Source organism: Anas acuta, chromosome 19 (assembly GCF_963932015.1).
Source record: "Anas acuta chromosome 19, bAnaAcu1.1, whole genome shotgun sequence".
In the NCBI taxonomy this organism is placed as follows: Eukaryota; Metazoa; Chordata; class Aves; order Anseriformes; family Anatidae; genus Anas; species Anas acuta.
The window spans coordinates 5,631,498-5,656,750 of NC_088997.1; the positions used below are offsets into that span (position 1 = coordinate 5,631,498).

Here is a 25,253-nt window from a genome sequence, read left to right on the forward strand (position 1 = left end):
TGGCCCCAAAACAACGGGGCCACGGGGCGAGGCGGTTCCCGGTGCTGCCGGGGCGGTGCCGGTGCCCGGGGCGGTGCTGGTTGGGGTTAGGCGGAGCGGTGGTGGAGCTCCCGTGGGTGCCCCATGGGGTGCTGAGGGTTGCCCATGGCTGTCGGTGCGGGGTTGCTGCTGATGGCCGGTTCTTTCGCCGCTTTCCGCTTGTTGAACCGGGGCTTGGAGCGCTTGGTGCCGCCGCCTCCTTCGGCTCAGCGCAACCGCTGGAAGTGGCGAAACATCTGGACCTCGTTGGCACACAGCGTGCTCAGCAGCAGCGGGGCGCTGCTGGGGTGAGCGGCTCTGTGGGGGCACCCAGAGGGTTTGGGGGGACACGGGACAACCGGGCTGTCTGGGGATCCCGCTGGGAACTTGGGGCTGAAGTGTAAGGAGGGAAGCGCCGAGGGGGTTTGGGTATGTGGAAGGGGGGGATTGGGGTGTTAGGGGATGCTGGGGGGGTTGGGGAGGGGGTGGATGGGATGCTGGGGGGGTTGGGGGGAGTGGAGCATGTGGGGTGCTGAGGGATGGAGGGGTACAAGGGGATTTTGGGGTAGCAGGGGACAGGGAGGCTCTGGGGAGGGGGGGAGCGGGAGGACAGCGTGGCTATGAGGAGGACAAGGGGGACAGGAGGGTGCCGGGGGGGTGAGCAGCACCAGGTGGGCACCCGGGATGCTGGAAGGGAAGCAGGGGGGCAGAGGCACTGCCCAGCACTCTCAGCCCCTCTCCCCGCAGGTTCTACCTCTACCCAGGGCTGCACGAGGACATGGTGGGCACGCAGCCGCCCGGGGCGCGCAGCTTGGTGGCCGTGTCCGTAGGTGAGGCCGGGGGGGGAGTGGGCTGCCCCCTGCTTTGTCCCCGGGGGTCCCCAGGGGTCCCCAGGGGCCCGTCGGTGCCTGACGGTGCCACGTCCTGGGCAGCGACGTCTCAGGCACCCCAGACAATCGTCTTATTCTTGGCAAGGACAGTGGCTCCTTTCTGTCCCACGGCACCCGCAGCCGGGAGGTACTGGGCACCAGGCTGCCCGCCACCGTCCTCGTTGGACAGCCAGGGCTTGGAGAATCCTAAAAGTGCCCAAATATGGGGTCAGCGCAGATCCCCCTAAAGCCTGGTGCTAAACTATCTAGCACGGAGGCCAGAAGTTTTGAGTCCTGCGGCTGCCTGAAGCCTGTCCCCTTCCTTGTCACCTTGCTGATCTGTCACTAGTTATGTGGTCAGTGCTGACAGTCTGCCTGGCATTGCCACAGCTCAGCAAGGAGATTTAACTACCTAAAGCACCACCGCGGGGTTGCTTTGGTGGCAGCAAATCCTGTAGCTGCTAGGGGCTGCAAGGATGTGGGGTGGGATCCGATCCTGGGGTGGAAACAGGGGTCGAGTGCTGCCCTCGTGGCCAGTCAGGTACTGAGCCTCCTGGGTGGTCCCTGCATATTTCCCCCCCCTTTCCTTGCTTACAGCCTCTCTGTCCCCAGGGTATTTCTTGGAAGACTTCGTGGACATGCTGTGCAATCAGAAATTTCACCAGTCCTGGGAGCTGCTCTTCCATCACTCCGTGGTGAGTCCGCCGGCTGCTCCCCGGGGCGCAGCGCTGGGTGGCAGCGGGTCTGAGGAGTGCCCCGCTCATCACGAGGGAGATGGCGAGGTGGGGACAGACCCCAGCGCTTGTGGGACCCAAGTGGGACCCACAGCCTTACCTTTAATGTTCTGGGGGGGCTGATCCATGCCTCTGGCACAGACAGGCATGACCCAGGTGTCCCCATTGGCACCAGCGAGCACCTCAGCTCCTGCCAGCTCTCAGCCAGCTGAGCAGCCACAGGAAGGGCTGTGCACCCCAAATATCTCCTCCTTCCACCTTCTACTCCTGGCTGCTCCCCGGGGTGCTTTCATTCAGCTCAACGCTGCGGCCATGGGGCTTGGGTGGCTGCAGGCAGCCGTGATGCCCTCGTATCAGTGCTCTCTGCCTCCCCCTGCTCCTCTCTGCACCTAGTATGGGTTTCTCCTTACTTGCCTCTGCTGTCTGGGTGCCCGAGCACTGCACACGCTGCAGGGCAGGGGGATGGCACCGTGTAGCTGAGCAGCCGAGCCTATTTTCCAGCAGGCTCCAGGGGAGGCACGGGGCTCTGCAAGACATGGGGGACAGGAGGGGTGGCGGTGGGACCATGCTGGGGAAGGCGATTTTCAGCCCTGCAGCTCTGCTGGCCACCGTTCACGAGTCAAAAGGTCATCTGCACAATAGAGCTAATTCAGGCCAAGACAGTGATTTAGCAAGCAGATAATCTTATTAGAGAGCCAATACAAATAACAGCATTAAAGGGTATAAACTGCAGGAAGGTCTGAGCATGGTAGGGCACGGGCAGGCAGGGAGGGTGCGGGGCAGGATTGTACCTGCTTAGCCCCCACAGCCCTGTCCTCCGGGGCATCCCAGAGCTCCCTGAGAGGTGGCCACGGGGCTCTCATGTACCAAAGCTACTTAATTCCTGCCGTTTGCCTGTCCTGGGGAGAATCCCTGAGCCAGCAGCAGCCGTAGCCCTGGGCTAGGCATCTCCCTCCCTGCCAGTGTTGTTCGCTGTGTGCAGAACCACCTTGCTAGGCCATCACCAGCTGCGCCCCCCAGGCCACAAAAGCAGGGTTAGGTCTGCCTGTTCAGCTTCCTCTCTATCCCGGGGTTTATACAATTGTTTCCTTCTTCTTTTTCTGGGGAAAAAAAAAAAAAAAAAAAAAAAAAAAATTAAACAAACACACACTCAGGTTTCACGCAGTGATGGAGAGACCTTATCTCGTACCTGCAGCGCTGCAGAGATGAGTGAAGCGATGACCAGCGGTTTGGCTCTGGCGTGACAACTGTTTCCAGCTCTGCTTCACACCGTGCCCAAGCATGAAGGGCTCTGGCTTGCAGCAGCTGAGAGCAACCAGCACCCGGGCTCAGCCTCTCTCTCCTTTCTCCTCCCAGGTGATTGTCTGCTTCGGTATCGCGGTGCTGCTCCATCAGTACATGGGCTTCGCCTTCGTGGCCTTGCTGGTGGAGATCAACTCCATCTTCCTCCACCTGCGGCAGATCCTGCTGATGGCCGACCTGGTGCACACCACCTGCTACCGCCTCACCAGCATCGTCAACCTGGGCACCTACGTGGTGTTTCGCATCACCACGCTGGCCTGGATGACGCGCTGGCTGCTCCTCAACCGGCAGCAAGTGCCCCTGGCAGCCCACACTGTGGGCATGGTGGGCATGGCAATCATGATGCCCATGAACATCATCCTCTTCTACCGCCTGCTGCGTAGTGACTTCTTCAAGTCCAGCCGGGATGTGCGGCGGGAGAAGGAGAAATAGCTCCCTTCCCTGCAGGCCCTGGGGGATGAGCAGCTGTGAGCCCGTGGATGAGGACAGCGGAGAGCTGTGGAGTGTGAGCATGGCTATTTCAGTGTCTTGCTTGGAGGGGCTGCACGGACAGAGCTTCTGGGCTTGTGGCTGCGGACACTGGACAGAGAAGGTGCTCACAGACCAGGCACTGGGGCACTTCGGATGATGTGGTTGGATGACCCGAGCTGCACAGAGAAGCCCCAAGGGCTCTCACAGCTCCACAAAGCACTGCTGAAATGAGAAGGGAGCAGGGAGCACCATTTCCCTGCTGCTCTTCTGGACATACAAACACCACCATGTTTATGGGTTTATAACCCTTTTGGAGCTGCACCTGCAGCATCCCAACACCCCGAGGCACACTGCACTCAGCCCTCTGCTGTCTCTGGCACTTCCCATGGGAGCACCAAGGCTTCAGCCTCGAGGCCAGGGCCAGTAAAAGCCAAATCCTGCCCTCATGAGTCCTCCCCAAGGAGATTGTCCCAGGTGGGTAATGGAGGGAGAGGCTTAGGCTGTCCATGTCAGATGCTGCCTGCTGCAGGTTCTGGGGTGGGAGAAGTGGAGCAGCAGAACTGTGCTCGGGGACAGGCTGCTGACTTCTCCTGACAACTGGAACTTTTCCAGTGTTGTTTTGTTCCCAGACCTTGTAATTCCCCATAAATGTGTGTGGGAGAGCACGAGCTGTGTGCCAGGATGCTATGTGACGGTCACTTCCCACATAATGGGGCTTTTTCAGATGGGCCAGATTTGGCATCTATTAGGAATGAAAAGTCCTGCTGCAGAGCGCAGTGTAATGGTCTTTACCCAGCAGCACGAGCTCTTATTAACACAAGTTTTTTAATAAACGGCTGCAAATGAAACAGCTCAAGGGGAAGAGGCTTAGCAGGGAAAACGGGGCTCTGCATTCCAGCCTGCTCCAGGGGTGTCATTGCTCAGCACTGAATTCCTCTCCTGTATCTCCTTGCTCCAGAGTAAAAATATATACCATACACTGGCCCAGACCACCTCTCCAGGGATTTTTGTTCCCTCTCCTTTCTGTGGAGGAAAATTAAGGTTTCTCCTGTTCCTGCGAAAGCTCCCCGAGGCAAGGGAAGGGTGCGCTTTCTGCAGGCTGGCACCTGGGAAGGGTTGCAGGCATTCGCAACCCACAGGGTGAGGAAAGTGCCTGCTGAGAAATAGGGCAGGCTGCAGGGCACTCGCACACAGGGCATGGATCTCACGGCTTTGCTGCTCTCGTTCCTGATACTGGTTGCAGCAAAGCAAGAAGGAGCCTTGCAATTTGCGCTGCATGTACCTCAAGCTTTCCTGGAACAAGGAACTAGAAGTTTTAACACACACACACACACACTTTTCCTTTTCCCCCACTTATTCTCACACACTGAACTCTTTCCAACAGCCCAGCACCACATACCAGAGTGGGATTATCCCAGTCAGGGTTATGTGTATTTGTTTGAAATGCACTGGATCTGTTGTGCTGTATGCGTGGCAAATAACCTTTTACCTCAAAATCTTGAGGTGGAATGTTATTTCTAAATCTGGTTTGAGGGACGGGCTGAAGCAAGGGGCCACGCACTGCTAGGAGCAGGCAGCACTAGTTTTGAGGAGGAAAATAACGGGCACAGAAACGCACACAGAAAGTTTCAGGTTGGCAATGAGGAGACATTTCTGTCAGGAAGAGCAGCCAGGCACTGGGACGGGTTGCCCAGGGAGGTGGTGGAGCCACCACAGCCCCTGGGGGTGTTTAGGGGCTGTGTAGGTGTGGTGCTTGGGGACGTGTTTTATCCCTGTTAGGGGCAGGCTGGTGGTGCTTGGGGACACGCTGCAGTGGTGGCAGTGCTGGCAGGGGGTGTTTGGGTTTGGGGGTTTTACGGCCCGCTCTGAGGTTGCCTCACGGCCCCAAGCCCAGGGCCAGGGGCTGCAGGCCGCATCGCGCCCGTGATGGTCCAATCAGAGCCCGCCCCGAGCTGTCACCGCTCTCCTCTCCACCAATCAAACCCAGCAGGAGGCGGGACCTTCCCCCCCACGGGAAGCGCACCGCGAGCACCGTTCTTTTCCCTTTCCCTCTCTTTGCCCCGCCTCCCCACCTTTCCCCGCGCTCTGACTGGCTGGGAGCGCTGTCCGTCAGGCGTTGCGGGCGCCGATTGGACAGACCACAAGGCCGCGCGCCCCGCCCACATCCGGGCCTCGGAAGCGCGGCGGCGGTGGGGGCAGCGCCGCCATTGCGGGGGGGGAGCGCGGGGCAGCGGTGAGGGGGGACCGGGGACCGGGGGGGGACCGGAGGGGACCGGGAGGGCCCGGAGAGGGCCCGTGAAGGGGCCGGGACCCCGCCGTGAGCCCGTGGTGCGTCTCCCTGCAGGTCCGTCGCCATGGCCGCCGTGTTCCCGTACCGCGGGGCGTGCGCCCCGGTGCCCAGCCCGCTGGCGCCGCTGCCCGACTACATGTCTGAGGAGAAGCTGCAGGAGAAAGGTGGGTGAGGGCCGGCCGAGGCCTGCCGAGCGGGTCCCAGCCCGGCCTGACGCCGTGTTTTGGTTTCTGTCCCCCCGCAGCCCGCAAATGGCAGCAGCTGCAGGCCAAGCGCTACGCCGAGAAGAGGAAATTCGGCTTCGTGGACGCGCAGAAGGAGGACATGCCCCCCGAGCACGTCCGCAAAATCATCCGCGACCACGGCGACATGACCAACAGGAAGTTCCGCCACGACAAGCGCGTCTACCTGGGGTACGGGACAGCCCCGCTCCCGGGGGATGCGCTGGGAGCTGCTGCCGTGCTGAGGGTGCTCGCTGAAGGGAGGGTCCGCTCTCCTTCGCTCAGTGTCAGCTGGGCACAGAAAGCAGTGTGGCAGCATGAGGAAGGCAGGCCAGGCAGTTGTACTAGGATGGCAGTGAGGAAGAGGATCAGCAAAGGATTTGTTGCTTTGAGTTTTTGAGAAAAAACGCCGTGCTGAATCCTGAAAGGGGCTTGGGGGGGAGCATCAGGTAGTCAATATGGTTTTGGATGATTAATATACATCATGAGTGCTTCTCAGTTTGGTTTCAGAAGGCCTTGTCGTGCAGATTGCGAGCTGTCGTGCTAACTTTGGGTTACCTGTAAAAGCTCCTTTGAAAAGTATTTTTGATGGGATGTTTTTAACATGTAATGATCTCTGTGAAACCAACCAGTAGAAAACTTTCTGGTAATGAGATCAATGAAGTGCAAGAACAGAAAGGGAAGTTTGCGGTGTTGTTACTGGAGGCCTTTAGGACCAGGTTAGCTGAGCAGTTTTCAGGGCTGGCGGATGTACACGTGAGAGGGCTTCCAGCAGACAAATGCCTGTTTTCTTGAGATCTCTTCTAACTGTGATACTCCTTGATTTCTGATTGCAGTGCTCTGAAGTACATGCCTCATGCTGTTCTGAAGCTCCTGGAGAACATGCCCATGCCGTGGGAGCAAATCAGAGACGTTCCAGTCTTGTACCATATCACCGGAGCCATCTCTTTTGTGAATGAGATTCCCTGGGTCATAGAGCCGGTGTACATTGCGCAGTGGGGGTAAGTGCTGCCTTCCTTAACCCAGGTGGGATCTTGTGAGCAAAGTCCCACGCCGATACCACAATAAAAGCGGTGCCTGATGGCCTCTGGTTTCTGCCAGGTCGATGTGGATTATGATGAGGCGAGAGAAGAGGGATAGGCGTCACTTCAAGAGGATGAGGTTCCCCCCGTTTGATGACGAAGAGCCACCTCTGGATTATGCCGATAACATCCTGGATGTGGAGCCCCTGGAAGCAATTCAGCTTGAGCTGGATCCAGAGGAAGATGCCCCTGTGCTAGACTGGTTCTACGACCACCAGCCACTGAAAGATAACAGGAAGTACGCAGCACAACTCAGTGAGGGTTTGGGAGTGGGAAACAAACGTTATTCACTACAGAAATTACCTGTATGTAGTGGTATAAAACCTTTGCTTGTGCAACACTGGGCTACGTGTGATGTTGGCATGGGGAGAAAAACGTTCCTCAAGGATAGGAGGGGGAATCTGACCACTGTAAAGCCATCCCTCGGTCTTCAGCATCTAGGGAGGGCAAACAAAGCCTTTCTGTCTCTTCATGGGTAATTGCTAAAACTCTGTGTCTTGCTGTGCCTGAGATGGAAACCTGGATTGTCTAGTTGGGATTTGAGTCGGTGGTTACTAAGAGTGCACTTATGAGAGGCTCCTGTATGTGACTTCAGATGTTGGTACCTCAGTTTGAGGCAAGGAACTGGACAGTTATAATCCATAAAAGTTCTCAGCAATCCTGCAGCGTCTCTTTCTGTCTAGGAGGGGGCAGGAGTTTGCTGTCCTTAATATTTTCTGCAAATGGCAGTCAGGGAAAGGTGTTGGGTTGTTTGTGGTCCTTTGGTTAGGGACCAGTTGTCTTCTGGCTGTACAGTGAGCGTCCCATTCTGTTTCCCTGCAGGTATGTCAATGGTTCCACGTACCAGCGGTGGCAGTTCACCCTGCCCATGATGTCCACGCTGTACCGGCTGGCAAATCAGCTGCTCACCGACCTGGTGGATGACAACTACTTCTATTTGTTTGACCTGAAAGCATTCTTCACCTCCAAGGCACTGAACATGGCTATTCCTGGAGGGCCCAAGTTCGAGCCTCTCGTTAGAGATATCAATCTTCAGTAAGTGTTTGATTTTGGAGGAAAGATAAGTAATTACCCGGGAAAGGGTCATGAGGGCTAATCTCTTATCATGTGCCTTGCCTTGGGTGAGATAATTCTGGGTCTTTGCTCAAGTTTATCATTGTGTGTGATGCACCTGTTGCTTTAGACACTGAGTGATTCATAGGATGAAGAGGCTAAAGGAAAGGCACAGATACTGCATCTTTGGTCAAAAATATTTGTGTTTCTGTCTTCTTGAGTGCTGGTATGACAATTTCTTTTCTTCTCATTTGAGGGATGAAGACTGGAATGAATTTAATGACATCAACAAAATTATCATCAGGCAGCCCATCAGGACGGAGTATAAAATTGCTTTCCCGTACCTGTATAATAACCTGCCCCACCACGTCCACCTGACCTGGTAAGTGCAGCAGTCTCGAGAGCAGGGAGAGGAGAAGGAAGCCATGGGGATGCTCTAATAATTTGTTGTGTACTGCAGGTATCATACTCCCAACGTTGTTTTCATTAAAACTGAAGATCCCGATCTCCCAGCTTTTTACTTTGACCCCCTGATCAACCCCATTTCACACAGACATTCCGTTAAGGTGAGTCAGTGTTCAGGAGAGCCTCTGATAAACTGCATGTGTGGAGGTGTTTGGGCTTTAGCATCTTTTTATAACCTTGTTTCTGATAATGGCGCAGATGCATACATATTTCAGGAGAAAACATAAGCCTTTCTTTCACAAAAACAAAAATGTAGTTACCGTTTGTCTTTTTTGTAGTTGCACAAAGATGTTTTCTTCAGTCTCTAGGATAAAGTTTAATGCCTAAATAACAGTGTTGCTTTAGTATTGTCTCATAGGCTATTTATCTTTTTGGTTGCTCTCAGAGCATTCATAGAGCTGACATCTCCCTAATTAACCTCTGTAACACCTAGCTCAGGGTCCAGTAGCCAGCATTTAGGGTCATGAAGATGATCAGGGGGCTAGAGCACCTCTCCTGTGAAGGAAGGCTGAGAGAGCTGGCGCTGTTCAGCCTAAAGAAAAGAAGGCTGCAGGGTGACCTCATTGTGGCTTTTCAGTACTTAAAGGGGGCTTAGAAAAAGATGGAGAGCGACTTTTTGCTCAATCAGGTATTGATAGGACAAGGGCAGATGGTTTTGAATTAAAAGAGGGGAGATTAGAGGTTAGGAGGTTTCACTCAGAGGGTGGTGAGGCACGGAACATGTTGCCCAGAGGAGTTGTGGATGCCCCATCCACAACGTGTTGCGTGTTTTCTGTATTTCAGAGTCAGGAACCACTGCCTGATGATGATGAAGAGTTTGAGTTACCAGAGTTCGTGGAACCTTTCCTGAAGGACACTCCACTCTACACAGACAACACAGCCAACGGCATTGCCCTGCTCTGGGCCCCACGGCCCTTCAACTTGAGGTCTGGGAGGACTCGGAGAGCTCTTGACATCCCACTGGTCAAAAACTGGTGAGTTCTTCCCAGGGGAGAAGGGTGTTCTAGTGTTTGTGACATTATTATTACGTTACAATACAAATAAAATAAAGAGATAGTGCGGTGGGCGAGTGGCTGGCTTCTGGAGATTTCAGAAGGCTTTCTGAAGACTTGCCATTTTATAAGGAATGTGAGTTACCTGGAAATTTGAAATATATTTTATCCCTAGGTATCGTGAGCACTGCCCAGCAGGCCAGCCAGTGAAAGTGCGAGTCTCCTATCAGAAGCTTCTGAAATACTACGTTCTGAACGCGCTCAAGCACAGGCCCCCCAAGGCTCAGAAGAAGAGGTAAGCGAGGGCCTGTTCAGGAGGAGCTGCTGTAGGGGATGCAGCTGATGTTAGTCTCTTCTTTCTCCAGGTACCTGTTCCGCTCTTTCAAGGCTACAAAGTTTTTCCAGTCAACGAAGCTGGACTGGGTGGAAGTAGGCCTGCAGGTGTGTCGCCAGGGCTACAACATGCTGAACCTGCTGATCCACAGAAAGAACCTGAACTACCTTCACTTAGATTACAACTTCAATCTGAAGCCAGTGAAGACCCTCACCACCAAGGTATCGGCCCATGTGCTATTCTACTCAAGAGTAAAGTATACCTGAAGGTTTTTAAGTAGTTGGTGTGGTAATAGTGAACACAGTGACTCAGTTGGTCAGTTGCTGTACAGACTGACCAAACTGGAGCTGTTCGACTCTTAGCTGGAGTTAAGAAGCACTTGAACAATGCTCTCAGACATGGTCTGATTTTTTAGGTGGTCCTGTGTGAAGCCTGGAGTTGGATTCAGTGATCCTCGTTGGTCCCTTCCAACTCTGCATATTCTAAGATTCTGTGGTTCTATGAAGTCCTGAATCTTTGCCTTTTCTCTTCCAGGAAAGGAAGAAATCCCGTTTCGGTAACGCTTTCCATCTGTGCCGAGAGGTCCTGCGCCTGACTAAATTGGTGGTGGACAGCCACGTCCAATACAGACTGGGAAACGTGGATGCATTTCAGGTAGGCTTGATTCTTTATTTTCCTTGTTTCCTTTTAAAGGTGGAAAGGGGGAGTTGAGAGAAGGAATGGAATATCTGGATGGGCTTATATAGGATGCACAAAATGACTGTTGCAGTGTTACAAAAAAGAGGGAAGCAAAGAAAGCATTTGGCATTGAGTGAAATTCTGCTGTTATTCTAGTTCATAAGAGTTGATGATTGTATGAGTGACTGGTAGGAGCTTTGCACAGCCCAATACACTCCCCTCACAGCTGTAAAATAAGCGTGGCTTCTTGAGGCAGTGTCTGCTGTGATTATCTCTGACCGTGCTCCTTGTGTTTCAGTTGGCAGATGGCTTGCAGTACATCTTTGCCCATGTAGGTCAGCTGACAGGAATGTACAGATACAAATACAAACTGATGAGGCAGATTCGCATGTGCAAGGACCTGAAACATCTCATCTACTACAGGTTTAACACAGTAAGTTTCACTTCTCCGATGAGGTGGTGACCCCAAGTAAACTGACCGAGAGGGGATGGATCCTGGAGTGTCCGTAAATGACCTCCTGTTACCGTGCCTCTCTTCTTCCAGGGGCCTGTGGGCAAAGGTCCTGGCTGTGGCTTCTGGGCTCCAGGCTGGAGAGTGTGGCTGTTCTTCATGAGGGGCATCACGCCACTGCTGGAACGCTGGCTGGGGAATCTGCTAGCCAGGCAGTTTGAAGGTCAGCACACTGTGTAAATCTCGGACATGGGAGGATTGTCTGCTAAAGATTAATGCTGTTTACTTGCTAGCTTAAACTCAAGGTTTCTGTTTCAAGTGGTGATCTGTGTCCATGTTTCTTGTCAGCCCCAGCAGCTATTGACCTGTTTAGAGCTCTTACAAGACCAATGCCCCCACAGTAGATTATAAATGGAAGTGGGATTCTCTGATCCATAGTGCTCTGGGGTCTGTAGCACCCTGATCAATTATTCCAAAGTCATCAGTAATGTTGTGGCAGTTAAACTTCTTCAGATACCCTGCACCTCTTTGCAGGGTACTCCTTTAATACAAAGGAGAGGGGCACTGCCCTCTTCCAATGTCAGAACTGCTGAAGTACCTTGTTTCCTGCAGGCCGTCACTCAAAGGGTGTAGCAAAGACTGTCACAAAGCAGCGTGTGGAGTCTCACTTTGACCTGGAGCTGAGGGCAGCCGTTATGCATGACATTCTGGACATGATGCCAGAAGGGATCAAACAGAACAAAGCCAGAACCATCCTGCAGCATCTGAGCGAGGCTTGGCGGTGCTGGAAGGCCAACATCCCCTGGAAGGTAAGTCCCTCGCTTGGCCTTTCTTTTCAGTTCAGTTATAACATCTCTTAGGGTGAACTGCTCTCGTGAAGGTTCCCATTCCTGTTTCCCTCATATTACTGTCCCTCCCCAGGTTCCTGGGCTGCCCACTCCTATTGAGAACATGATCCTGAGGTACGTGAAGGCAAAAGCTGACTGGTGGACAAATACAGCTCACTACAATAGAGAGCGTATCCGTCGCGGTGCCACTGTGGACAAGACTGTCTGTAAGAAGAATCTGGGCCGGCTGACCAGACTCTACTTAAAAGCTGAGCAGGAACGACAGCATAATTACTTGAAGGTACTTTGGTCCTGCCTGAGGTTGCCTAAATTTGTGCTGTTTTTATAAGCAGGCTTTCACTGACTAATCATGTTGTTGTGGTTGTGCAGGATGGGCCTTACATCACGGCAGAAGAGGCTGTTGCTGTGTACACAACCACAGTGCACTGGCTGGAAAGCAGGAGGTTCTCACCCATTCCATTCCCACCTCTGTCCTACAAGCATGACACCAAGTTGCTCATATTAGCTCTGGAGAGGCTGAAGGAAGCTTACAGGTAAGCGTTGGGAAGTGACTGAGTTCTGCCAAGGGTCAGACAACTGCACTGGGAGGGGCTTCTGAAAGTTTTGTTGTCCATTATTCCTGGAATTGAGTATGCTGTAAAACTGACCCTGATGGCCAGGTAAAGGCAGTAGGTTGTGGTGCTGCCAAGGCTGCCCGGGGGTTCTTCATGGACTCTGCCACTTGGGGAAAAACAGTGCCATGTTTCTGGGGGCTGTTGGGCAACTGGGGAATGTGGATTGCGAAGAATTACAGACCTTGTCTTGACCCACTTGGCTGACGCTGTCTGATTTAATGCAGCAGCCATTAGTTTTGTTCATGCTTGGGTGTGTGAGCTGTTCTTTCTCACTTTCAGTGTGAAATCTCGCCTGAATCAGTCGCAGAGAGAGGAGCTGGGCTTGATTGAACAGGCTTACGATAATCCTCATGAAGCTCTGTCCAGAATCAAGCGACACCTTTTAACTCAGAGAGCCTTCAAGGAGGTGAGCGTCCTGGTCAAAGCCAGAGAACACTAAAAACTTATGCTGTGTGCTACCAAGACTATCAAGAGACTTGACAGATGTTTTCTGTAAATGCAGGCTTCAGCTTTACCTTCTCTTTTTTAGGTGGGTATTGAGTTCATGGATCTCTACAGCCACTTGGTTCCTGTTTATGACGTTGAGCCCTTGGAGAAAATCACAGATGCTTATCTGGATCAGTATTTGTGGTACGAGGCTGATAAGCGAAGACTCTTCCCTCCTTGGATCAAACCTGCTGACACCGAACCTCCTCCGCTGTTAGTGTACAAGTGGTGCCAAGGTTAGTGAGAGCTTGTATTCCCTGATAAAATGAGTTCTGTTAATGTGAGCTTGCTGCTTAAGAATCCCCTTGCTGAGTTTTCATATTTGCAACTTTCAGACAATAGTACAGTTAGTTATTAGGCTCAAAAGCTGTATTTTGTAGGTTAACTATAGTATTTGTGGTTGAGTGTGTATTTCTGTTTCAATTTCTGGATGGACTGAAGGGAACAGAGGCTGAAAATCAGGTGTTACAGGAAGCACGCTGACTTTCCATGCCCAGAATGGTGCTTCTGCACTCTGAGAATTGCCTTGTCAGCTAACGTGACGTGCTTGTTTGTCTCCTCAGGCATTAATAACCTGCAGGATGTTTGGGAAACAAGTGAAGGTGAATGCAACGTCATGCTGGAATCTCGATTTGAGAAGATGTATGAAAAGATTGACCTGACGTTGCTCAACAGGCTGTTGCGTCTCATTGTTGATCACAACATCGCTGACTACATGACAGCCAAAAACAACGTGGTCATCAACTACAAGGTGATGATTACTGTCAGAAAAGGGGGGGTGTGGACTGTAAAATTCAGAAATTTGAGACCCATGGGTAGGAGGGGGGACACAAGGCTTGGCAAAGAAGGAAGTGAATAGGGAGTAAGGAAACCCTAGTGGGTCCTGCTGAAAAGCAGCTGCTCACATGAAGGTTTTTGGTGTATTGTGCCAGTCAGGTTCTCATTCTTTTCCTTCTTTTACTCAGGACATGAATCACACCAACTCCTATGGGATTATTCGTGGGCTGCAGTTTGCTTCCTTCATTGTCCAGTATTACGGGCTTGTGATGGACCTGCTGGTGCTGGGCCTGCACCGTGCCAGCGAAATGGCTGGGCCTCCCCAGATGCCAAATGACTTCCTCAGCTTCCAAGACATTGCCACTGAGGTGGCCCATCCCATCCGCCTTTTCTGCAGATACATTGACCGCATTCACATCTTCTTCAGGTGAGAGCTCCACAGGGCCCTGCTTTCTTCTGCTTAACTTTTGTTCTGGCATCTTGCAGTGGATGTTGTGAAAGTAGGAATTAGTATGCTTCTATTCCAGGATTTTTTTTCCACTCTGCTAAGAAATATTGGGAATACTTCAACTAACAGATGTTCCGCAACAATTGGGTGTCCAAATGCCTCCTCTTGCTTTCCCAGTTCACCATATTAAGAGGAGAGCTTTGCTGAATCAGTAGAAAAGCAACATCAAAAGTCAAATTGATTTTCCACAGCTAAATAAGCCTCTTGGGGCTTCCTAGCAAGTGGATGTAACGTTTTATGTGTGTTCATGGAAAGATAACCCAGTCAAGGGTTGGTCTGTGCTAATGAAACTGAAGTCCCTTTCAGTGGGAAGATGGAGGAATTGGATAGTTAGTTTCAGACGTGCTACAGCAATCAACTTATCCCTGAGCAGGTCCTAATCTTTGTGGGCAGAGTGGTGGTCTGACAAGATGGTCATATAACTCCAGCTTCTCTTCCGCGTGTTTCCAGGTTTACAGCAGATGAGGCAAGAGACTTGATTCAGCGCTACCTGACAGAGCATCCAGATCCCAACAACGAGAACATCGTAGGCTACAACAACAAGAAGTGCTGGCCCCGGGATGCTCGGATGCGCCTCATGAAACATGATGTCAACCTGTAAGTGCTGCAAGCTGGAAAAAACAAGGAGCAGGGTGGTGGGAAAATTACTTGTGATAAATAAGTGTTGAAGCCTGGCAGACAGGTGCTCAGGAAAGAAAAAGAGATGAAATGAGGAGGTTTGTGCCATAATTCTGACAGTGGATGATGGATGTGAGAGACTGTGGTGCTAAGAAAGCCCTGAAAGCTTGCCCAGTTTGTATTTCACCGTGGTAACAGACAGCCTGGCCTCACTGTGCGTGCCTTGTTTTTCAGGGGTCGTGCTGTTTTCTGGGATATCAAGAACCGCCTGCCTCGATCAGTCACCACAGTACAATGGGAGAACAGCTTCGTCTCCGTTTACAGCAAGGACAACCCCAATTTGTTGTTTAACATGTGTGGTTTTGAGTGCCGTATTTTGCCCAAATGTCGCACCAGCTACGAGGAGTTCACCCACAAGGATGGTGTCTGGAACCTGCAGAATGAGGTAGGGTAAGAGTTAGGCTGGGAGAGGAGACCCTGCTGGGACTCCTGGCATCAGAGCAGGGCTTACATCTGCTTGGGGGTGTGCATTTACCAGCTGTGTTCCTGGGACCAGCTAAAAGGAACTCAGTGAGGGATGGGGAATCCTTGGTTGGGGGTGAGGGGGGGATCCAAAACTGTAGAGGTGCTGTTCAGCCTGTTGCCTTCCATGTTTGATGAATCCCTGATGGCAAGAGCTCACTTTATTGCTTACCTTGTCTTGGACGGAGGGCTCCCAGGAAGGAACTGATAGCCCTGTGCTCTTGCAGGTCACCAAGGAGCGCACAGCCCAGTGCTTCCTGCGTGTGGATGATGAGTCCATGCAGAGGTTTCACAACAGAGTGAGGCAAATCCTCATGGCCTCTGGCTCTACAACCTTCACTAAGGTAAGGTGGGAGAAAGGTGTGTGAGAGAGCTTTCTGCAGGTGCTTGGGGAACAGGCTGAGAACCGAGCCCTTGTTTTCCTTCCTAGATTGTGAACAAGTGGAACACAGCTCTCATTGGCCTGATGACATATTTCCGGGAAGCTGTTGTGAATACTCAGGAGCTGCTTGATTTGCTGGTGAAGTGTGAGAACAAAATCCAGACTCGAATCAAAATTGGGCTGAATTCCAAGATGCCTAGCCGCTTTCCACCTGTGGTCTTTTATACCCCTAAAGAGCTGGGAGGGCTGGGCATGCTCTCCATGGGCCACGTTCTCATCCCACAGTCTGACCTGAGGTGAGTTGTGCTGCCCTAAACGCCCACAAGGTTTGCGTGTTCTGATAAATAATTCTTTGCCATAAAAATATCAGAATGCTAAAGCGTGACTTGGTAAAGAGAGAGGTTGTCTTTACAGTAGGTCATGGCAATGTGACCTGCGATGTCCCATTGCTCCCACCTCACTCTTCTGCCTCTTCGCTCCAGGTGGTCCAAGCAGACAGACGTTGGCATTACTCACTTCCGCTCAGGAATGAGTCATGAGGAGGACCAGCTCATCCCAAATTTGTATCGTTACATCCAGCCATGGGAGAGTGAATTCATCGACTCTCAGAGAGTATGGGCAGAATATGCCCTCAAGCGACAGGAGGCTATAGCCCAGAACAGGTACACGTTTCCATGAACATGTTTCCATGTGCAATCACGTCTCAGCTAGGCGGGGGCAGGCAGTGTTGTGAGGTCTGCTGCTGTCTCAGGGTTCTGCAGACCTTGCTGGGTCTGTGATATACGTTACGGGCTGCCTGCAGAGCTGCAGTCTTACCTCTGGAGGAGGCATGGGCTCTGCAAACAGATAGCACACCCATGGCACAGTTTAAGATAAATGATACGCCAGATGGTGCCAGGAAAAGCTGACATCAGACCCGTTTGAGCAGCTAGTTCTGCTCACTTACAAGGGCAAGCTTTTCCTTTTGGCTGTTTGATATCAGCCTGTTCACAGTGAAAGCTGTGGACGCTTTGAGCCTCTGAGTGCTTGGCATTTTAGAACCTCCTGCCAGAGCCCTGAGGTCTGTATCATTTCTGTGATCTCATCAACTGAAATATTCATTAATGCGTTGTCATAAAATGGAGATGTAACAAAGTGTGGGGGCTGTCTTTTCTTCAGGCGTCTGACACTGGAAGATCTGGAGGACTCATGGGACAGGGGGATTCCTCGTATAAACACGCTTTTCCAGAAGGACCGGCACACCCTAGCGTATGATAAAGGATGGAGAGTCAGGACTGACTTCAAACAGTATCAGGTATTGACAGGGACTTTCTCTGGCTGATTGTGAAGTTCAGGCTTCATCTTAGATTTTGCCCAGCCTGCATTGCCCAGTAGCACTGACAGAACTCACGTTGCAGATGAGCTGTGTCTTCCAGGACGTAGTATGTGAGGTTTTTCACTTGTTAGGAACCAAGATGATGATGCCAGCTAAAATTAACGCAGCACAGTTAAGAGATCTGAATGCAAAGCTGCTCACTTGTGGGCTGTTTTTCGCAGGTCCTGAAACAGAATCCGTTCTGGTGGACACATCAGCGTCACGACGGGAAGCTCTGGAACCTGAACAACTACCGCACGGATATGATCCAGGCCCTTGGCGGAGTGGAGGGCATCCTGGAGCACACTCTCTTCAAGGGCACTTACTTCCCCACGTGGGAGGGTCTGTTCTGGTAAGAGAAACCTTCATCTGGCCTTGTCGTGCAAACTGGAGCTTAGTGATGCACCCGGGAGGAGTTCATGGTTCAAGCTGTACTGATTCTGCTTTGAGTGTGTTGTTTTCCAGAAGTGCATTGTATAGCTCAGTTGTGAGGGTACCCGGAATTGTGCTCTGACTGAATTTTCACATGTGAATTCATGGAAATTTATTTCCCTGAAGCAGTTTTTCTCACTCCTGGTGTGCTTGTTCCATGCCTCTATTATATGTGGTGCGTGGCAGTCAGCTGTGATGACGTGATTGATTGTCATTTCTAGGGAGAAGGCCAGTGGCTTTGAGGAGTCCATGAAGTGGAAGAAGCTGACAAATGCCCAGAGATCTGGTTTGAATCAGATTCCAAACAGAAGATTCACTCTGTGGTGGTCTCCTACCATTAACAGAGCCAACGTAAGTATCTGGAGCTTGCCTGTAGAAACTTCTGCTGAGTTGAGAGCAGTTAACAAATCCTTCAGAACTCCTCTTGCAGATGAACTGTAGATGTAAGCCTCCTCAACAGGAGCAGTTCTGTTTTCTAAACTTGGCCAGTTGTGCTGTTGCCTGTTCTCACAGCTGTTTTTCCTTTGCAGGTGTATGTTGGGTTTCAGGTGCAGCTGGATTTGACAGGTATCTTTATGCATGGCAAGATCCCCACGCTGAAGATTTCTCTCATTCAGATTTTCCGAGCTCACTTGTGGCAAAAGATCCATGAGAGCATTGTAATGGATTTGTGTCAGGTGAGCAGTATGTGAACTAGGTTTGTTTCTGTGCATTGCAGACGTTCCTTGTGTACCAACAGCCTCCTGCTCACAACAGTAGCAAGGCTACTCCTCCTGCAATTCGATAGGGAAGGGGAGGAAACTGGATTTTCCTGGGCATCTGCCAGGTCTTTGTTGAGGATAGACTCTTTTAGCTAGACTGCTTGAACACAACTCACCTTTGACTGCCTTTTCCCCAGGTGTTTGATCAAGAGCTGGATGCTCTGGAGATTGAGACAGTGCAGAAAGAGACAATCCATCCCAGGAAGTCGTACAAGATGAATTCCTCATGTGCAGATATCCTTCTCTTTGCTTCCTATAAGTGGAATGTGTCACGTCCGTCGTTGCTTGCAGATTCCAAGTAAGTGCTTCCCTTTCTCTGTCCTTGATCTAGCTGCGGAGAAGGAGCTGCTGAGGCTGTCATCCTGAGCTGGAGGCTCTCTCTCTTGGGCACCTTTGGTTTTCTTTGGGGACCCAGGAGAACACGATAACCCCTGGCAAAGAGCAGGACTAGTTTGGGTAGATGGTTGGTGCACCTCTAGCACCGCCTTCTGGAAAACATGAAGAGCATCTCTGCTGCTCTTCCCTCTTCCGTTTGCCCTTTACCATGAGCCCAACCTCAGGAGCTCTGAGTAGTTCTTCAGGAAACTCCGGGGAGCTGTGCCGTCCTGGGCCCACGGTGTGGAGTAAACTGGACACTTGCCTGCACCTGTGCTGTGTTCACTTAATTAAATCCTCAGCAGACATTCCCTGGGATAGATGCTGCTCATTGTGCAGTAGATGAGTAGCCATGAGTAGCATTATTAACAGCTTCTGCATTCAGATGGTGTGTGAAGAGAGCAGTGGAAACTTTCTTTTCAGGAACGTATGCAGACAGCAGCCGGCTTCAGTAATCAGATTTGGTAGCAGTTACTCTCTGCCAAAGAGATAAGCAGCAATTGCCTGGGAGTTTTGTGCCAGATAAGTTATTCTGGCTTGCTTTCTCCTTAGAGATGTGATGGACAGCACCACCACTCAGAAGTACTGGATTGATATCCAGCTGCGCTGGGGAGATTACGATTCCCATGATATTGAGCGCTACGCAAGAGCCAAGTTCCTGGACTACACTACAGACAACATGAGTATCTATCCATCTCCCACCGGTGTGCTCATTGCCATCGATCTGGCCTATAACTTGCACAGGTAAGATCTGCACCGTCTGTATTTTAACTGTAATTGGTAGTTCCTGGATGTCTTACTGCGTCTCTGAATTGGGCTGCAGTCCAGGCAAGTGTGTGAGGGAGGAAGGCAGAAGCTGGAGGTAGGCACTGAATGGGCTGAGGCTTCTAGGCAGCTCTGTCACTGATGTCTGCTGTAACAATGGTTCCGTCCTCTCAGTTCACTAATCGGTTGTTTTCTTAGGGGTTCTCTGCCAGACTGCTCCTGGAGGTCAGGGACAGGCCTTGTTTAAAAGCTGTCTGCGAAAAGGGGCAACTGTTCTTCACTGGGGGGGAACTAGGGCTATGTCGTTTAAAGCAGACTTCTCCAGTGGGCTGATTAGAGAAGATGAAACCTTTCTGAGATCACAACACGTGTGTGCTCTGGCTTCTCACTGAGAGGAAGCATAGGGAAAAGAGCTATAGGTGAACAGCTCCAAGAACATCACAGAAGTTAGTTATCAGCCCGCAGAAGGGAGCCTGGCTGCTGCATGGCAGGACTTGTGCATAGCTGTTGTTGCTTCATCTTGGAGCTGATAGCAACAACTGTTTCTGTCTGTTTTCTTCTTCAGTGCATATGGGAACTGGTTCCCTGGGAGCAAACCTCTGATCCAGCAGGCTATGGCCAAAATTATGAAGGCAAATCCTGCGCTGTATGTGTTGAGAGAACGAATCCGCAAGGGGTTGCAGCTGTACTCATCTGAGCCCACAGAACCGTACCTTTCCTCTCAGAACTATGGAGAGCTCTTCTCCAACCAGATCATCTGGTTTGTGGATGACACCAACGTGTACAGAGTGACCATTCACAAGGTGAGGCCAGGGGTGCACCTTTGGGGGGAAGGAACAAGGACTGTAAATGTCCTTTGCTGGGTATGATTGTGGAGGCATGCATGGTGGAAAACTAGGAATCGGCATGGGCCTACTTTTTTTCTGCAATGTGCACAGAGCAGCTCTTTCCAGTTTCAGTTTCCAGTACAGTTTCCAGTACAGTTCTTGCTCAAAGCATGTGGCAAGTCAGTTATTGTGCAAGTGTGTGGATAAGCTGCATTCGTCTCACTCAACTTTCACTTGCTTCCTCAGACTTTTGAAGGGAATTTGACCACAAAACCTATCAACGGAGCCATTTTCATCTTCAATCCCAGGACTGGACAGCTCTTCCTGAAGATCATCCATACATCTGTGTGGGCAGGACAGAAGCGTCTGGGACAGGTGGGGCCTGCCTGCTTTTTGTTCTTTGGGCAGTGAGGCAGGGCTGGGCTCTGGTTTCTTGGAATACACAGTTGAGTAGAAGGCATCGTGAGGGTGTTTAGCATCCTGCCTCCCAACAGGTTTGGAGCTCCAACTGTCAGTGTGTAACCTGTGCTCTGGCAAACGTTTGCATGGGATAAAGAAGTAAGAATGCAGGCGTTGATGTTGCAAGGTTTTTGAGGCTCTGGGGTGTACAGAGCCTATGTCGACAAGCAGGACTTGAGAAACAGCGCTGTGCTGACTGTTACAGCAAATCACATTGCTCTTGGACGAACATCCAGTGCAGCGAAAAGACACTGAGGTGTTGAAGCCAGGGAGGTGGTGTAATCAGCTGATTTTTCTCAGCCAGTCAGGAGTAACTGAGCTCCAGGAATGGGAACTGCCCTCTGTGACCGGTGAGAGGGAAATGCTCGGCCTTGTCACTGATCTGAAACAAGCCATACATTTCTGATGTATTTTTAGGATTTGGTTTGAGCCTCTCTCATTCTCAGAATTATGGAGACTTTGCTGTGAGCAGGGAGATATTCTTCTAACCCTGCTGTCTTTTTATAGCTGGCCAAGTGGAAGACTGCAGAAGAAGTGGCTGCCTTGATTCGATCGCTTCCCGTGGAGGAGCAGCCTAAACAGATCATAGTGACTCGAAAGGGCATGTTGGACCCACTTGAGGTAACAATGTGCACACTGTTGTTTAGGGACATTGTAAAATCATTGTGAGGTTGCAGAACTGTTCTGTGTTCCTGTGAAAGTCTTAATCTGGACCAATGTTCTGCAACAGTTGTGAGTTAATTCCTCTTCTCAATAAACTCCAGGTGCACTTGCTGGATTTCCCCAATATTGTGATCAAAGGCTCAGAGTTGCAGCTGCCTTTCCAGGCCTGTCTGAAAGTGGAGAAGTTTGGTGATCTCATCCTGAAAGCTACTGAACCCCAGATGGTTCTCTTCAATCTCTATGATGACTGGCTGAAAACAATCTCTTCCTACACGGTGAGGACATGCGTAGTCTGTATTTTGCTTTGCCACCGATACACAAACCAAAAGCCAAGGTTTCAGAAGTCCTTCCCTATTCTTTACTCAAGAGCACTTGCTCTTGGTCTGCGAGGATTTTTCTTCAGATTGATTCCACTGGCGCTTCTCATGTATTGTTGGTGTGCCCAAAGAGAGGAGTGGTGTGAAAGGGAGAAGAAAAAAAAAAACACGCATTTTCTAAGTAGCTGCATTTTTTTTTCTTCTCTAAGGCATTCTCCCGCCTGATTCTGATTCTCCGGGCACTACATGTGAATAATGATCGAGCCAAAGTGATTCTGAAACCAGACAAGACAACCATAACAGAGCCTCACCACATCTGGCCAACCCTGACAGACGAGGAATGGATCAAGGTGGAGGTGCAGCTGAAAGATCTGATCCTTGCTGACTATGGCAAGAAGAACAAGTAAGCCACTGTCCTGCTGCAGTAATCCTGTCAGCCTTTCCTTCCTGCTCTAAATACCGTGTGGCCTGAGCACTCCTTGTGCAGATAGAAGACTTTGAAAGGCTTTTGGCAATGAACTGTCAGAGTTGTAGGGAAATTAGTTATATTAATTGCTTTCTGGAAAGGCGGATAAAAATACTTGATCTGTGATTTCTGATCTGTGCATTGTGTGATTTGGTCCTTCCTCTTGTCTAAAATGTTTTGGTTTCATTTTTTGCAGTGCCCTGACTGTGTTCCAAGCTTGTGCCCTCGTGAGAAGGGTCCGGTATTTTTGAAGTGCCTGACTTGAGTGAATTTTATCTTCCAGTGTGAATGTTGCATCCCTGACACAATCTGAGATCCGAGACATTATCCTGGGCATGGAGATCTCTGCCCCCTCTCAGCAGAGACAGCAGATTGCAGAAATTGAGAAGCAAACCAAAGAGCAGTCGCAACTGACAGCCACGCAGACCCGCACCGTTAACAAACATGGGGACGAAATCATCACCTCCACAACCAGCAACTACGAAACCCAGACTTTCTCCTCCAAGACTGAGTGGCGAGTCAGGTAGGGAGGCAGGCAGCAGTGGAAAAGGTCAGAATGCTCAGGAAGGACCTGTGCACCCTGTAATAGTCGTCTCCTCTTCACAGAGCAATTTCAGCTGCCAACCTCCACCTGAGAACAAACCACATCTACGTTTCATCAGATGATATAAAGGAAACAGGCTACACGTACATTCTTCCCAAGAACGTGTTGAAGAAATTCATCTGCATCTCAGATCTGCGGGCCCAGGTGAGTGTGCAACAAGTCTGTTGTGGTGGTTCTCCGTGCTGCTGGGTCACACACCAATCCTGGGCAGTCAGCTCCTGGGGGGAGGGCTTGGGAGCTTGTTGCTGTCTCTAGGCTGGAGGTAGACACCGTTGATATTGGCTGAGAAAACTTGAGTTCTAGTCAAGTCCTGAAGGCTCCCTTTGGCCAGACTTGGGAGGAAACTCAGCACAGAACAAAACTGATCTTCTCTACTAGTGAGGATCTGCTGAACAAGAGATACCTGCCACAGGACCTAAGAACAGGCCCACAGACCCTTACGTGGTTATAGGAAGTTCCCTTCTGGGCTCATAAAGTGTTTTTTTGTGTTCCTAGATTGCCGGTTACCTGTACGGAGTGAGCCCTCCTGACAACCCTCAAGTGAAAGAGATTCGGTGCATCGTGATGGTGCCCCAGTGGGGAACACACCAGACCGTGCATCTCCCGGGGCAGCTGCCGCAGCACGAGTACCTCAAGGTGAGCTGAGCTGCTCCCAGGGAGGGTGGAAGAAGATCACCCTCTCCTTAACAGAGACCTAAGGCGATGGAAGAATCTTGCTGCCACGCTCAGCCCCGATGCGCTCACCTCAGTTACCTCTGCAGGGTGCCCTTGTTCTGTTGTGGACGTGGGGTTTCAGTGGCTCAGCCTGAAGTCTGCCTGGTCTGGGATCAGGTGGAAGGGAGAAGCCTGTAGTCCCCGTGTACCTTGTACCGTGCTTGAAGCTGTCTTGTTTTTAAACAGCTTTTGCTTCTCTCTTGGCTTTCAGTTTCTTTTTGTAAAGTAACCGATTTTCACTTTCTTTTTATCAGGAAATGGAACCTCTGGGGTGGATTCACACCCAGCCCAATGAGTCCCCGCAGCTGTCACCACAGGATGTCACCACCCATGCCAAGGTCATGGCTGACAACCCCTCCTGGGATGGGGAGAAGACCATCATCATCACCTGCAGGTGGGAGGCAGCAGGGCTTCTGTGTCCCCTCTGCCAAGGCGGGGAGAAGCCAGGCTGCTGAGGGCACAGCTGTTGGGAACACGTTGAAGTCTCAAACTAAAAATTTGGCAGAAAGGGGAGCATTTGCTCATTTCTTGTTTCCCTCTGTCCCCGATTAATCTGACTTGCATCATCTCTCTGCTCTCCTTTCAGTTTTACCCCGGGCTCCTGCACCCTGACAGCCTACAAACTGACCCCAAGCGGCTATGAGTGGGGCAGGCAGAACACGGACAAAGGGAACAACCCCAAGGGCTACCTGCCATCCCACTACGAGAGGGTGCAGATGCTGCTCTCGGATCGCTTCCTCGGCTTCTTCATGGTTCCAGCGCAAGGATCCTGGAACTACAACTTCATGGGTGAGCCCCGGGAAGGGGACAGGAAGGGCTGCAACGCAAACAGCTTGGGGAGGAGAAGGAAATGGCTCCTTGGGCGAAGCATTCCTCACGTGTTGTGAAGCTTGACCTTCCTCTGAGCAGCTGGCAGGGATACCAGCATTGTGGTCTGACCTTTCCTTGGTACCAGTGCAGGGATGTCAGTTCTTAATGATTTGAGGCAGCAAGAGGGCAAACTCCGATGCAGGGGAGAAATCAGACGTGAGACCATTTTGTGTTTCCGGATTGTAGTGTCTGGTGGATTGCCACTGAATAATTAATATCTGTCAGGCAGAAGAGATGATGATGGGAGAGGGAAGCTGTGCCCGGTAGGGGAGGGTAGCAGGGAGCCCTGGTAGGAGGACATGAGCTTGGTGAACCGTAGCCACAGAAGGGGTCAGGAAATGAAGAGGCTGGCAGACAAAATGCTTGGCTTACTCTAGAGGAAAGCACTGCGGGGGCATTGTAAGCCTCTGGGGGAGGGAGCCATGCAACACAGAGTGTGGAGACTTGTGGGTTTAAAACTTCTTCCACGCTCTACTTAAGAATCCTCTTGGGAGGGCAGAGGGCTTCGTTAAGCTCCTGATTGATGGGGAGGGCAGGGAGGGCTTTCAGATGGGGACGGGAGGGAGCTGAAGGTGGAAGCTCTGGCTCAGCTGCAACTCTCTCTTCCAGGTGTTCGCCACGACCCCAACATGAAGTACGAGCTGCAGCTCGCTAACCCCAAGGAGTTTTACCACGAAGTCCATCGCCCCTCTCACTTCCTCAACTTCGCCCTGCTGCAGGAGGGGGAGGTTTACTCCGCCGACCGGGAGGACCTCTACGCCTAGCCCTGCTCCCCCCAGCACCCTTAGTACTGTTGATATTCAACAGCCTCCCCCTGCTTTTCCCACCCTCACACCCCCCTTATCCCCCATTCACCCCGCACGCGTTGTCTCGGTGGTTGTACCGTCTGTAGAGTGGCTTTAATAAACTTTTTTTTTTTTTTTTAACCAAG

General features: G+C 51.3%; 2 protein-coding genes across 2 annotated transcripts; both read left to right on the plus strand.

Annotated features, from left to right (window-relative positions):
• The first annotated feature begins 9 nt into the window (after positions 1 to 9).
• TLCD2 (TLC domain containing 2) lies at positions 10 to 4,381 on the plus strand. Its single transcript, XM_068655670.1, has 4 exons — positions 10 to 326; positions 766 to 848; positions 1,500 to 1,582; positions 2,978 to 4,381. The coding sequence occupies exons 1-4, from the start codon at positions 145 to 147 to the stop codon at positions 3,353 to 3,355; spliced, it is 726 nt and encodes a 241-aa protein (XP_068511771.1). The 5' UTR covers positions 10 to 144; the 3' UTR covers positions 3,356 to 4,381.
• A 1,127-nt stretch (positions 4,382 to 5,508) lies between these two features.
• PRPF8 (pre-mRNA processing factor 8) lies at positions 5,509 to 25,244 on the plus strand. The gene is made up of 43 exons (XM_068655655.1): positions 5,509 to 5,627; positions 5,739 to 5,848; positions 5,929 to 6,097; positions 6,742 to 6,906; positions 7,007 to 7,225; positions 7,810 to 8,022; positions 8,297 to 8,422; positions 8,501 to 8,606; positions 9,289 to 9,479; positions 9,673 to 9,792; positions 9,863 to 10,052; positions 10,366 to 10,485; positions 10,808 to 10,942; positions 11,054 to 11,183; positions 11,573 to 11,769; positions 11,882 to 12,088; positions 12,178 to 12,341; positions 12,702 to 12,828; positions 12,952 to 13,144; positions 13,472 to 13,659; positions 13,874 to 14,112; positions 14,644 to 14,790; positions 15,046 to 15,256; positions 15,561 to 15,677; positions 15,764 to 16,011; positions 16,198 to 16,377; positions 16,874 to 17,009; positions 17,252 to 17,421; positions 17,723 to 17,852; positions 18,032 to 18,178; positions 18,400 to 18,560; positions 19,190 to 19,381; positions 19,968 to 20,205; positions 20,476 to 20,604; positions 21,196 to 21,309; positions 21,453 to 21,626; positions 21,878 to 22,071; positions 22,418 to 22,657; positions 22,741 to 22,882; positions 23,234 to 23,374; positions 23,707 to 23,846; positions 24,039 to 24,241; positions 24,932 to 25,244. The coding sequence occupies exons 2-43, from the start codon at positions 5,749 to 5,751 to the stop codon at positions 25,084 to 25,086; spliced, it is 7,008 nt and encodes a 2,335-aa protein (XP_068511756.1). The 5' UTR covers positions 5,509 to 5,627; positions 5,739 to 5,748; the 3' UTR covers positions 25,087 to 25,244.
• Positions 25,245 to 25,253: the final 9 nt, after the last annotated feature.